General features: G+C 42.0%; 1 protein-coding gene and 1 pseudogene across 7 annotated transcripts in view; one reads left to right on the forward strand and one right to left on the reverse strand.

Annotated features, from left to right (window-relative positions):
* Window positions 1-13,666, reverse strand: part of Lsm14a (LSM14A mRNA processing body assembly factor) — a 44,912-nt gene extending 31,246 nt beyond the window's left edge. For 2 of the 7 annotated variants that reach the window (XM_076932110.1, XM_076932109.1), the window contains exon 1: window positions 13,319-13,574. In XM_076932110.1, coding sequence (XP_076788225.1) covers window positions 13,319-13,439 — 121 coding nt within the window. In that variant the 5' untranslated portion in view covers window positions 13,440-13,574. Of the gene's footprint in view, window positions 1-12,495; window positions 12,973-13,318 lie in introns of those variants that run through there. The other 5 variants (XM_034496405.2, XM_034496398.2, XM_076932106.1 and 2 more) reach the window with 5 other exon arrangements.
* LOC117704311 (small ribosomal subunit protein eS27 pseudogene) lies at window positions 4,692-4,941 on the forward strand (annotated as a pseudogene).
* Window positions 13,667-14,521: the final 855 nt, after the last annotated feature.

Here is a 14,521-nt window from a genome sequence, read left to right on the forward strand (position 1 = left end):
ATGTGTATATGAGTACAAATGTACATGGGGGAGAGCAGAGGGCATCAGATGCCTTGGAGATGAAGTTACAGGTGGTTGTAAACTACCGGATATGGAGTGCAGACACGAAACTTGGGTCCTCTGCAGAAGCTGTACTTGCTTTTAACCACTGGGCTATCGCTCTATGAAGGGATGAAGAACAGAAAGCAGAATCCATCTTCATCACCACCACAATGAATAATATCCCAGGTCTAACAACTTGCATTAGCTTGTTCTGAAGTACAGTGGGTAAGTCAAAGGCCCTTCTATAAAATCAGAGGGCTCAATCAGGCCTCCCTTCAACCTGTATTCAGACGAATCCACGGTGAATTACAGAAACAAACAAACAAACAAAAAAATTAAAAACAACAACAACAAAACCCCAAACTTCTTTCCTTGTTTATAAAGGGAACACATACTGAAGGTATTGGGGGCGGGGGTGAATGTAGCAGGACAGATAACAGAGCTGATTCTATTACAGATAAAAAGTTCTAGAGTAACAACACAGAAATACTAAAACCCAAAACACTTGAGGTTTTACATAGTGATATAATAACAATAACACCCCGAGTCTGTTTGTTACAAGGATCTGCCAGTTAAGAGACCTCAAAATATTTCTAAATAGCACAGGATAGCCAAAGGAAACTGATATAAGCATATCTGAGGGAAAAAAAATCCCCAATATTGTCTTCAGGTTGGGTGTGATGGTTACCCCAGCACTCTGAAAACTGAGACAAGATTCGAAATGTGAGGTCAGTGAGAGTTTTACACAGTGAGACCATGCTTCAAAAAGCAACCTCCCCATTGTCATTCTACTATCTTCTAAATACATACTCTTCAAGATTTGAACCATACTTTTGCCAACTAGGCAAAACTTTTCAGAAAGAGTGCCTTTATTGTGATCAACAAATAGCTAATATGCTATTTCTCTACACACTGATGTCTTATAGGAAAATAGAAGGATAAAGCTTGATAAGTACAAAGCTAAGTTTAAGCCTGCATCTCCTCTTCTTCAACCTCTTAAAACTGCAACTGATCTCAACAGCACAGCTTCCCGATTCAGACTATCAGCCTTTACAAAATGCTGTCAGTATGAACTTCCTAAATTAGATCTTGATAAGTCATTATTGGTGAAGACTTTTTAAGGCTCCCTATAGCATACCAGGAAAATCATTAGCCTATCATTCAAATGATAAAGGAAGCAGATGTGGACATGGAAGCCAAGAACAATGGGTAAGCTAGAACTCGAGCCTTATGCAGCTGTAGATTGCTCTTATGTATGAGGACAAATTAGAATTAACAGAGCTTGAGACTATATCAGAGGGAAACCCAGGAAAACCATGGGTTTACAGTAACTTAACAGGGAGCAGCTTAACAGCGAGCAATAACTAGTAGAGGTCTGAGCCTTTCCTTCCCCAATTTTAATATAACTACTCTACACAAAGACTGTACTGGAAGTGGCTATTCCTCTCATAAAGAATTACAAGAATGAGAAAAATCATTTCTTTTAATGAGGATTAAAGAAATCACATGAAGATCAAAGAGCAGCTTTGACTGCAACATCTGAACTGAGATTCCAAGATGATTCTGGAGTAAAGGGGTGAACTCCTTGGGGCAGAGATACATGTTATGAAATGAAAAAAAAAAAGGGGGGGGGGGGAAATAAGCAACGTAATGAACAAAAGGGTAAAGATCATAGTAAGACTTGTTTCCCAGTGATGTGACTTGAGGTTTTATGTGCTTTAGCACAGTACATGGACAACAGGGACTACAATGGGCCAGATGGGTAAGAGGTGACAGGGTCTTGGATAGGATGGCTACTGTAGACATGCAGTCAATCAAAAGGTATCTCAATAGGTTATGTCTTGAATATGAAATGTAGTGGCTGCCAGATGATGAGCTTTGGGGAAGTGATTGGATCTTGAGGGCTCTGACATAAACAATGGATGAATCCCTCCATGGAGTCACAATGTGACAACACTACTGGGAAATCTGAAAAGCAAGTAGGATCTCATTGGAAGAGAGATCCCTAAGAACATGCCCTGCAAAGACCTATTTTGTTCCCTGTCTCTTCTCTATCTGCTTCCTTTCTAGGCCTCAAGCAAAGGGGCAAGCTGACCATAGACTGAGACTTCTAAATCATCTTCTTTTAAATAAAAAGGTTTCACCAACATGTAACCTCAGGAGAGGGGGGAAATTTTAGGTGCTGTTTTATTACACTCATTGTTTATTCAAAGACAGGAAAGCTAACTCTCTTAGATGCTGTCTCCTAGCTTCAAGTACTTACAAAGCTATGCTCACACCTTTACTTTAATCCCAGCACTAAGCAGAGACAAGATAGATTTCTGAGTTCAAGGACAGACTGGATTATGCAGCAAGTACCCACCCAGCCAGAACTACACAGAAGAAAAAAAAATATTTAAAACTAAGTATCTGTAAAGCAGAGATCTACAATAAAAATCAACAACCAAAAAAGAAGCAAACATTTTCCTGATCTAAAGAAAGGCTAATTTCCTTGGATCAACAAGGAGATGTAGTACAAGATACACTGTGGAAAGAAAGTCCCAACAGCTCAAATAGGAAGTTGCCAGAGAGCTCACCAATAATATGGATTTTTTTTTTTTTTTTTTGAGACAGTATCCACCACTGACTGGACTTCAGCTTGTGGTGATCCTTTAGGCTCTGCTTCTCCAGTGCTAGAGAGACAGGGAGGACTACCAAGTACACCTAATATAATGTTCTCTACACAGAAATGAAAACCAGAAAGGTACCAAACTTACTTGAAAAAGTAAATGCTAGAAAAAAAGAACAATGTTTAAAAGTATATGGGAAGAGGGGTACCTAGAGAGACAGCTTGGTGTTATGATGCTTGCCTAACTTGTGAGGCCCTAAGTCCTATTCCCAGCACTGGGGGACTAGGTGGAACAAAGAGACCAAGAGAGTTGGTAAGGCAAGCTACTATACATGTAGAAACAGTAATATGACATAGGCAGACATATACCTCAAGAGTCCACTCCCTCCTCTTTTGAAAAAATTTCTGCTAAACAAATTTTTAGGCATAGAGAAGATAGGTTTTACTTCTCTGTGTCTCAAAAAAAAAAAACCTATAAAAATCTATGAACTCTCTTCTTGAATGTTATACACAAACAAGATTCATTTATAACTTCAGGGAACCAAAGATCCTGTGAAATCCACTCAATAACTCCATGTTAATAATCTATTAGCCTGGTCTACAGAGTGAGTTCCAGGATAACCAGTGATAACAGAGAAATCCTGTCTCGGAAAAACAAACAAACAAACAAACAAAAACCAAAAACAAAAGAATCCATTAGATAGGACTTGAAAGGGCTGGAGAGCTCAGTGGTTAAGAGCACTTGTTGCGGGGTTCCTAGCACATGGTGACTCGTGACCATCTATAACTCCAGTTCCAGAGGACCTAATACTTTCTGACTTTAGTACCAGGCATATGTGTGATGCACATACATACATGCAGGTAAAACTGGCAATAAGCTGGGGACTCCAGGCTAAGTATTTGAATTGTGGCTTTCTAAAATACAGTTCTGAATTAGAAAACCAATCAGTATAATTTATATATTAAAATCAAAGGAATTGTAGCTCTGTGGTAGTGGTAGAGTTCAAGGAGAATGCATATGGCAGACAAGACACAAAGAAACTTTAGGTTGATGGAACTGCTGCAAAACCAGATTCCAGTTCTTCCTATTCTACCGAGGTGGGAGAAGTCTCAGCTGTACACCCCTGCCACCACAGTGACACGTCATGTCCTCTTTCCCTGATGACTATAAGTTAATAAACCCTTCTAAAAAAGAAAAGATGTAACAGCTGCATGACTCTTACTGCTTTGTATACTTAAAATGGGTGAATTTTATGGCATGGAAACTATATACAATAATTTTGTTAAAAAAGAAAAGAAAATTTATAGCTCCTGAATAGCTCTTAATACAACTTAATTGTAGTTGGGTATGGAGGTTATACCTATAATCCCAGCATTCAGGAAGAAGCTGATTAAGGCAGGTTCAAAACCAGCCTGGTCTGCAGAGTTCCCAGCCAGTCAGGGCTTTATTATGAGACCCTTACTTTAAAAAACAAAAGACAAAAAGGACACACCCATTAATTCCTACTAACCCAAAGCATAACTTAGGAGGAATACACTGAGCACGGTTTTCTCAGCATCCAGGGCTGTCTATCTTCACTACCATCCATCTGCTCTCAAATGTGCCTCTCTGGAACCAGCTTTACTATTTATTTTATTGTCTCTAGAGAACAAGAAAGTAACCAGTTACATAAATGAAGAAGGAACTTGCTGGTCTGGGCACTGTCTGAAGAAACTGGGCTAACCCTTTAGTTTTTAGCTCTATTGACACCCTCAATTACTCTAGTTTACTCTGTATCTGCCAATGCCAATTCTGAGCCTTTGGGGGGCCTTTTAGGAGTACAGATCAAGTTACTTCTTGGCTTTACCTTCCACCTACTTAGCTTACAGGCTCAATTCTACTAAAAATTTGTTCTTTAAACTCATTTACTTCCTGTTTGTCCTCCGAAATCTTGTTAATACTAATACTCTACTCCAAATCTACTTGGTCTTTTGTGGATTTATGGCTTTAAAAAAAAAAGTTATTTAGCCTTTCTGGTGGTAACAACCTCCCTATGAGAACATGCCTCTCCCAAAGGATCTCCTTCATCCCTCTCCAGAGGAGAAGAGAAAACACAAGAAAAAGGGCCTGGTGCAGAGCCCCAATTCCTACTTTATGGATGTGAAATGCCCAAGATGTTATAAAATCACCACAGTCTTTAGCCATGCACAAACGGTAGTCTTATGTGTTGGTTGCTCCACTGTCCTGTCAGCCTACAGGTGGAAAAGCAAGGCTGACAGAAGGATGCTCCTTCAGGAGGAAGCAGCACTGAAAGCCCCTGATTGAAGATGAGTTGGAACCTTTCCAATAAACGCATTTTGGATTTTAAAAAATTATTTATTTATTTAATGTATGTGAGTACACTCTCACTCTCTTCAAACACACCAGAAGGCACTGGATCCCATTACAGGTAGTTGTGAGCCACCACCATGTGGTTACTGAGAATTGAACTCATGACCTCCGGAAGTGCTCTTAAACTGCTGAGCCACCCCTCCAGCCATGGATTTATGGCTTTAATAAAAGAGTTCATCTTGTGCATTTTTTGACAGAAATTAACAGGAAGGAAAAGTAAAACAAACCAAGTCTAATTTGATGTCCTTCCCCAGCATTTTTTACCTTGACTCGTTTTTTCTTCTTTCTTTCCTTTCTTTTTGAGACAGGGTCTCTCTATATAGTCCTGGAACTTGCTATGTACACCCTGCTGGCCTTGAACTCAGAAATCTGCCTGCCTCAGCCTCTCCAGGGCTGGGATTAATGGCGTCTGCCACACCTGGCCTTATATTGACTGTAATTCAGTTGAGCAGTCTTTCTTGTGGTTGGTATTATATTTTAATCTCCCAATGATATAACCAAGGAAACTAGAAGTGCAATTAGGGAAGAAAACAATAGGGAAAGCTGAAAAGATCAAAGTGTTCAAGTAGAAGGTGGAGGTATGGTTTGTCCTTACTGACTAGCAGGCATGTTATGTGTGTATACACATGTGCTACATACTGCACGAAGTCAGAGGACAACCTGCAGAAGCTGGTTCTCTCCTTCACATGGGTCACAGGTTACACTTATTCAATTCAGGTGGGTGCCTTTAAGCACTTAACCACCTCACTGGCTCTATTGTTTATTCTCAAGCTGATACATAAGAACACAGAAATTGTATATATCAATGGGGTACTATGTACTGTTTTGTTACATGGATCCTAATTGTGAAATGTTTAAGTTAGGTTAAACATAGCAACCTTTTCACTTTTATTTCTTTATTGTCAAACTTCCAAAGTTTTTGTTTCCAGTCTTTTGAAATTTATAGCACATTACTGTTATCTGTTGCACACTGCCTGTTACTCTTTGCTAAGTTAAAAAAGAAAGCAAGTTAACAGACTGAAAGTAAAAATGGGGTACAAATGTTGAAGGTCTGAAGAAAAGAGCAGGAACACAGGAGCCTCCCAGAAAGAGTAGAGGATGGAAATACAGCATGACTCCTGCTAAGACTGCTGAGGTGTGTGAATCCAAGTAAATGCAGAATGAAGATGGTTATATAACGAGAGCTGTGACTTCTGCAAGCTCGTATGTACAGGAGTACAAGAGAGGTGTAGGGGGTGTGGAATGAGGGGGGTACAATTTTCTGACTGGAATGACTGATCTTGGAACGTAAACAGGATAAAGACAGTGAAGCGATGAGAAGGAGGGGCATTGAAAGACTATCAGATCAAGACACTGTAGTAAAGAGCCGAATGGATGATAAAAGTTGGGGTTTTAGCCACTAAGCACTTAAAAATGCTTTGCTATTTCATTAAGTAGCTGATTACTTTTTATGCAACACTTCATGTAATTATTGGGATGAGTAAAAGGTATTCTGTATGACAATCAACCTATTGGATCACATGCTCTTCCAGAAACACATAACTAGAATAAGCCCGACCAACTCACACTTTTATCTACACAAAAATATGTTAATATAATCATGTTTCAAAATATCTGAAGTATTACTTTATAGCATTATGAAAGAAAATAAGGGCAAAGTGTTCCTGGAAAAGAATTAAATTCAAGTTAAACTACCTGTACTTACTGCTGTTATTACTGCAGCAATGAGTTAAATACAGCTCTTGCTGTTACTGAGTCAATAAGGTTTCTTTGCTCTCATTTTTCTCCTCTATTATTTTCTTCTGATGTACACTTTTTTCAGTATTCTCATACAGAAAGTCATGGCTCACCTTACCCACCTTGTAAGAAAAATAGCACTTGAGTTCAGACTTTTAGAAGTACCCCACATTTTTGGAGCTTGTATAACGGCAACAACAAAGATGAGTTGAAGCCTTAGCTTAGATAGCTTCACTAAATAGGGCAAATAAAAGAACTGAGCTTTAAATTTTATAAGTTCTTTGCTGTTTGAGGTAGCAAATTTTTGAGTTGTTAGATTTAGATTTTTCCTATCATGCAAGTTGCTGCCAAGCATGGTGGTGCATTTAATCTCAGCACCAGTGAGACAGAGGCAGTGGTGGATATCATGAACTTGAGGCTAGCCTACATAAAAAGACCCAGTCTCAAAAGATCAGTAAAATACCGCACAGGAACTTCCGATGCTCTCCTGTTTATTCCACTGGGACAACAAACAATCAGGAAGATAAGCTAAGACAGTTGACAAGACTCAGCAGATGATGAAAGACTGTGAACAGTTTACCACTTTTGTATCTGACACAAATTCCTTAAAGTTTAAGGGCAACTCATTTAAAAGTTACTGACTTGCCATTCATTTTTCCCATTCTTTTTCCATCAGGCAGCCTGAATGATTCCCCAGGACAGCTAACTAAACATACAAAATTTTTTTCATTTATGTACAAATTTCTCTCATTTTAGCACATCAGACTTATTAAATGTATTCATCCATATGTGAAGTGCAAACATACCAGAACTATTCCACAAATTATTTGTGCCTATCCCTTACTTTATAATTTTCCTCAACATCGGAATCCCATTCTTCTAAGTGAAAACTTAAGTTACAGAGTAAAAGTTTAGCTTCCTAATAATGTCTATTTTGTTATAAAACTTCTTTTATATATCCACTCATGGAAATTCACTAATACTCTCATTTAGGGGATCATATGTTTTAATTAAAAACAATCATGTATATGGACGCTCTGCCTGTATGTTATGTGTACCACACATAAGCAGTCCCTTGGAAGCCAGAAGATGGAGTCAAATCCCCAGAGACTGGAGTTACAGATGGCTGTGAACTGCCATGTGACTGCTGAGATGAGAACCCAGGTCCTCTGGGAGAACAGTCAGTGCTCTTACACTCGGAACCATCTCTCCAGTCCCAGACATTTTAATTTTAAAAGAATAACACAGGACTACAAACTGGAGGAACTGCTAAAAGCAGCTGCTGAAAACACATGACCCAGATTATCCACAAACACACTTAAAAGGCGGCTGTCAATGTCATTTCAGATTGCCCTTTAAGACTTCTGACATTTACTTAGGTTGTTAGGATCAAAGGCCATGAAGCTTATCTGGGCTTCACCTTCTAGAAGGGAGTTAATTTGTAAAAACTCCAGCAGAATACAGGAGAAACCAACCATTACCAGTGCCGCCCCATCAGGCTTTCACTTTGTGGGCTGATACAATTTATTGCCCAAACTGGAACATTAAAAGAGCAATGTGTTTAATAATGACATTAAAACAAGCATAAACGATGACTTTCTATCAGGCAAAATTATAGGTATGGTTACCCTAATTCTATACCATACAAAAGGTAACTATCCAAAATATCAAAAGAAATATAGCTCCAGGCATATGTAAACTACATGTCATACCCATGTAAAAGACCTAAACCATAATACAAACCATAAAAGCCAAGTGACTCCTTTACTTAAAAAGATAAAGTATTTCCATAGTACTGGATTAAGGAAAAGTATGTTATTAACAGAAATAAAGAAAAAGAAAAGAAACACCACCCACCTAGTCCTAAAAGAAAAGCCTAATAGACATGCCTAAAATAAAGATCTATATACAATAAGAAACCACTACGCAGGAAAAGACACTTGCAATAAATACATCCAAAGGATGCATTATTAGAACTCAAAATTCCAGAAAATGATGTGGAAAATAAGTGGTAATTTCAAAGGCACTTAAGGAAAGATGATCAAATGACTTAGATAGGGAAATATCTCCAAAACTCATCAGCTGACAGAGAAATAGGGACTAAAACCACATTCAAGAGGCTGAAGTAGTTAAGAGCATATCTGACTCTCAGCACCCACATTAGGTGGCTGGGAACCACTTGTAACTCCTGCTCCAGAAGGATCCACACCTCTGCTCTCTGTGGGCACCTGCACTTAAGTGAACATATCTCTCCCCCCACCCACCCAATTAGTAACAAAAATAAATAAATAAAAACCACACTGAACTACCTACCCATCAAACTGGCAAGAATTAAAATATATGGCATTCAGTACTATTGCCAGTGAGACGTATTGAACTAGAATTCTTACTGCTGAAAATAAACACTCATAAGCACCTACTAGAGAAAATTACTTTGCATTATTTAGTAAAGACACAATACTCCCTATGTTCCTGCAACTCAAATTCTATGTGCCACCGCCAAAAATGATTTTTACCACATCAGTGCATTCAAACATTAATTTTCCTAAAAGCATTGCTCTCAATAGCCCCAAACTGTAAACAAGCTAAGTGTTAACTGTCAAATAGCCAAACCTGTGGAAGTTAAAAGCTAATATATATATATATAATATATATATATATATATATTATATATATATCACACACACACACATACACACACTATCTATACAAAGTTCTAATTGTTGTTCTCATAGAAGCTGAACCATTTCTCTAGCTCTTTGATAACTTAAAAAAATTATATTGGGGGCTGGGGAATGCTCAGGGTTAAGAGTAGTAGTTGCTCTTTCAGTACTCACTACCATTTGTAATTATAGTCCCAGAGGATCTGAGGCCCTTTCCAGGCCTCCATGGGCACCAGACACATATGTGGTGCAGACATACATGCAAGCAAAAAATCCATACAAATAAAATAAAAATAAAAGTTAAAAAAATTAAAGTTATTTTGTATGCATCTGTGAAGGTCAGAAGACAATTTGTTAAAGTTGGCTCTCTCTTTCCACCATATGGATCATAAGAACTGAACTCAAGCTGTCAGGCTTGGTGGCAGACACCTTTAGTCATCCCTCTAGTTCCCAACTTCTAATTTTGAAAAATGAAGTGTGAAGTACTGGACATTAAGGGGAAAAAAGTATATATCAATACATGGATTAAATAACAATGTTATAAATTAAATGATCATAATTTATTGTGAACAAGTAAGATGCCCAACATTTTACTCTAATAAAATATTTTGTTGGAAGATAGGTTATTTAATATTCAAAATCTTAAAAAATTGGCTGTGATGGCTCAAGTCTGTAATCATGGAGATGGAAGCAGTATAATTTCACATTCAAGGCCTGAGTAGGGCATACAGTGAGACCCCCCTACCTCAAAAAGTCCAGAAGTCTGGGCATGGGCTTACACCTGTAGTACCAGTATTTGAAGGGCAGAGGCAAAGGGACCATTGACAATTTAAGGCCAGTCTGAGTTATATAGTGAGTTCTAGGACTGCCTGGGTTACAGGCAAACCAAATGACCAAAAAACCAAATGACCAACAGACCAATCCAGGAGAAACAGAAGAAAAAAAACAAATCTCAAACAAACATTAGCTCAGCTATTAAATTAAGAGTATATGCTACTTGGCCGGGCGGTGGTGGCGCACGCCTTTAATCCCAGCACTTGGGAGGCAGAGGCAGGCGGATTTCTGAGTTCGAGGCCAGCCTGGTCTACAGAGTGAGTTCCAGGACAGCCCAGGCTACACAGAGAAACCCTGTCTCGAAAAACAAACAAACAAAAAAAGAGTATATGCTACTCTTCCACCAGAGGACCAAGTTAGATTCCCAATACCTGATGACAGGTGGGTCACAATTGCTGCATCTCTGGCTGGGCTGCGGGGTGTGTGGATCCCAGCACCTGTGGCTTCTGCCAGTACCTGTACTCACATGCATTCAGCACCATACAGACCACACACACATAATAAAAAATATTTTTAAAACAGTTACTAAACCTGGCTCATGCATTATAATCCTAGCACATAGGTGGTGGCTACAGGACTATGAATTCAAAGTGGAAGCTGGCAGATCAATACTTCAAAGTCATCCTTGACTACCTATCCAGTCTGAAGCCAGTCCAAACTACATGAGACCATGCAAATAATAATCCCCAAACCTCTACAAACATACTTCAACGAGAAATACTGTTCTCAACCAGTGTGTAGAACATCTGGTGAGAGCACCAAGAACCTTAGAGAACTTATCCAAGCTTTAATAAAGTCATTAAAACTAACACTGTGAAGCAAAACCTTCATCTGTAAGAAACGATTTAAAAGGCAAGCAAAGCTAAGTTGTTTAAGAACACCACAGTCAACTCTCGTTTGTTTTTGAGGCAGCGTCTCTCTCTGAAGTTTTGGAACTCCCTAAATTGATGAGGCTTGCCTGGAACTCAGAACCACCTGTCACTAACCTGAATGTTGGCACCAAGGCCTGTACCACCAAGCCCACCTTCACATCATTAGTCAAGGCTTCAGTAATTACTAAGGAAAATCATACAAACTTAAGTACAGTGAGCGTCTACAAAGATGAAAACAGGTTCTTTAACAGGCAATGTGTTACAACACTCCATAAGGCAAAGAGAAAGTTATGGGGTAGTCCCTGGCTTCTCAGTTTTTGTCTTTTTTGAGAGGGTTTCACGGGTACCAGGCAGATCTTGAATGCCTGACCTCCTGCCTCCACCTCCCTGGTGAAATCCCAAACAAGCACTACCCACACCCGGTTTTTCTCACTAGGGAGCCAACCGGGTTTTATGCATTTAAGCAAGCACTCTATCAACTGAGATGACCTAGCTTTGTGGCTTTAGCAGCCCTGACAGTCCCTAGTTCAAGAAGCTTTTAGCATATCTGGGACTACAGGGGAGTGTCACAGGCCTCATATGCTCTTGAAAAAAAAAGCAGACACCTTGACTTTTTCAGTGTTTGAGTCAAGGATTTGTTTTTAAAGTAAATTGCCAAACGTTACATAAGTATTATCACAATGCAACTGTGGAAAACATCACCCTACTCTTTTTACTGTACCTTTTTTTAAAGCCTTGTTTTTGTGGTTCTGGGGAGGGAACCCAGATCTCCCACTTGCTAGATTGAAGAGCTGTCAATCAGGCCACAACCCTAAACCGTATTAGGTATAATTCAACAACCTAAAAAAAAAAGTTTTCTTACCCAGGTCAATTTGGCCCCAAACTGAAACTGTTAAAAGGAACAACTATTAAAAAATGAGTCATTAAAAATTGTTGAGTAAGCCGGGCGTTGGTGGCACACGCCTTTAATCCCAGCACTTGGGAGGCAGAGGCAGAGGCAGGCGGATTTCTGAGTTCGAGGCCAGCCTGGTCTACAGAGTGAGTTCCAGGACAGCCAGGGCTACAGAGAAACCCTGTCTCGAAAAACCAGCAACAACAACAAAAAAAAATGTTGGGTAATGTAGAGACTCTTCCATTTAGCTAAGGATCTGACACCTTAAGATTTAGAATCTTGCTATTCCGGGGACCTCTTTTCCTAGCGTACGAAGTTCTTAACAATTCCAGTAGGTGTGGTGGGAAAATAGACCTCCCTGGTATGGTAACTGTTATAAGACTTCCTCTTAGATCAAAAGCTCAAGTTTATTTTCTGCCTTCCTGGCACAGCAAAGGTCTAGCACGCGTGAACGGAAACAAAACCCACAAACTGACTGTATCTACGGTACAGACGATGGGGCAGGTAGGGGTGATCCCCTTCAACACAACTTCCTCTCCCCGTGGAACGCAAGTACAGCGGAGTCGGTCGGCGCCCGGATAGTACTCGATCTGAACCACTCGATCTGAACCGTGTACAAGAGTCCCGGATCATCAAACTTGAACTTTCCTTTCTACCGGGGTTCCAGAAAAGAGGCCCACGGGGACAAGCAAGCATTTTTAACGTGCACCCTTTGGTTGCATAAGAATTCCGGCTTAACAGGTAACAATCACAGAGGAGACAAACGGGATGCGACCAGCTCGACGGGTACCAAATGGCCTTTTCGAGATCCCAAGTCTGCGGGCGCAAACCCAAAGTTTGGAGCACACTCCTTAGGAGTTCACTCGAGAACCGTCGCCACCAACCCAGGCGAAGAACGCCGAGAAAATGGGTGCCCGGGGAATCAACACATCCGCATTCAACTCTAGGTAGGCGTCAAAATTCTTCGACTCCTCCGGCTTTGTTCGGCGCTTCAGAAGACGGAACGACCGAATTTCGGTCTTGGAAGACACGAACCCGGGTGTGTTCTCCGGCTGGTTCCCGGGACTTTAGGATCGCCCCGCCCCGGGCGCCGCGCACTCGTTCCCCGGATGGAAGGCGCGGAGCTTCGGGGGGAAGGAAGAAGCCCGGGGAGCCCGGGGAGGCCGCAGCCCGGCCCTGGTCGCTCGGGGGCCGGGAGCGAGGGAGCGGCCTCCCCTGAGGACCGCTGAGGGTGAAGCGCGCGAGGGCGGCGGAGCGCCCGGCCCGCGCCCCCTAACCCCGAGGCCCGCCCCGCCGTACCTTTGGCGAGGGCTACAGTGGAGTTCTCGGTGTCGATGGTGTAGAGGATGCCCTCGTAGCGGATCTCCGCCTTGGAGATGAGGCTGATCTTGCTGCCGATGTAAGGGGTGCCCCCGCTCATGGCGCCGCCGCCGTCGCCCGCCGCTCGCACTCAGGCAGATCCCGCGCTGCGCTCGCCGCTCCGCACGCCCGCCCGCTCGCTCCGTCGGCGCCTCACAGCAGCCGCCTCAGAACCAACATGGCGGCTGCGCCGGCTCCGCTTACCCTCCCCCAGCCTCCCGCCCTCAAACCGCGGCGCGGCGGCGGCGGCGGCGGCAGCGGCGGCGGCGCAGGGCATGCCGGGAGGGCGAGGCAGCGTGTTCTCTCGCGAGACTCGGTGAGCTCACGGACGGCTCCTGGTTTTTTTTCCCCCCCGGCGGCCCGAAGCCGGGCTGATGAGATTGCTTGCTGACTTGCGCTCCGGGAGGAGTTTCGGAGAGATGGAAGTTTTTCACGTAACCTAGACGTCGCGTGAAGGCTAATCGAGGGCTCATCCCGCCTGGTGATGCTGACTGCGGCCGCTGCCATTTCCAGGCGGGCTGTACTTTGTTACGAGCCCAGAGTCTTTCTAAGCGGTCGTCTCCTAGCTCCTGACCAGCAGCCGGTTTCCGCGGGTCACGGAGCTCTCACAGTCAATGCCAGAGCAGCCATCTTCGCCTAAGATGTTTCACACCCTAAGAACTGCTGCTCCAGGAGGCGCTGGGACTCGGTCCCCCCAGACTCTTTTCCCTTTCTGCTGAGTCCATCCCTTTTAATACGGCTCGATCCGGGCTTCTAGCTATCAAGATACTCTTGGTCACTAACTATGCAAGAAACACTAGTCGAAGTGTTTCTCTGCAGCTTTGATCACTTAATGTCAAGTCCACTTTCTTCGTAACAATCGTCTCTCCGATCGGATGCTAAATTGGCATCTTAAAACTTTGCATTCAGAGGTGTAACTAACTGTACTCGGTTTTGCTTCAAACTCGTCCCTCTAGCTTGTTCTCTGAGGTAACTATGAACCGGGACCATTTACTTAATTGCTGAGACCCCAGGCGTGGATTGTCTTCTTTACCTCCATAACTGTAAATCTTGTCTGTTTAGTCTGGATCATCTCCATCCGTACAGCTTTATAAGACGCCTCAGTTACTGTGGCCAGAGTTGTTGGTAGTATCTCCCTAAGAA

This window comes from Arvicanthis niloticus, chromosome 1 (assembly GCF_011762505.2).
Source record: "Arvicanthis niloticus isolate mArvNil1 chromosome 1, mArvNil1.pat.X, whole genome shotgun sequence".
Lineage (NCBI taxonomy): Eukaryota > Metazoa > Chordata > Mammalia > Rodentia > Muridae > Arvicanthis > Arvicanthis niloticus.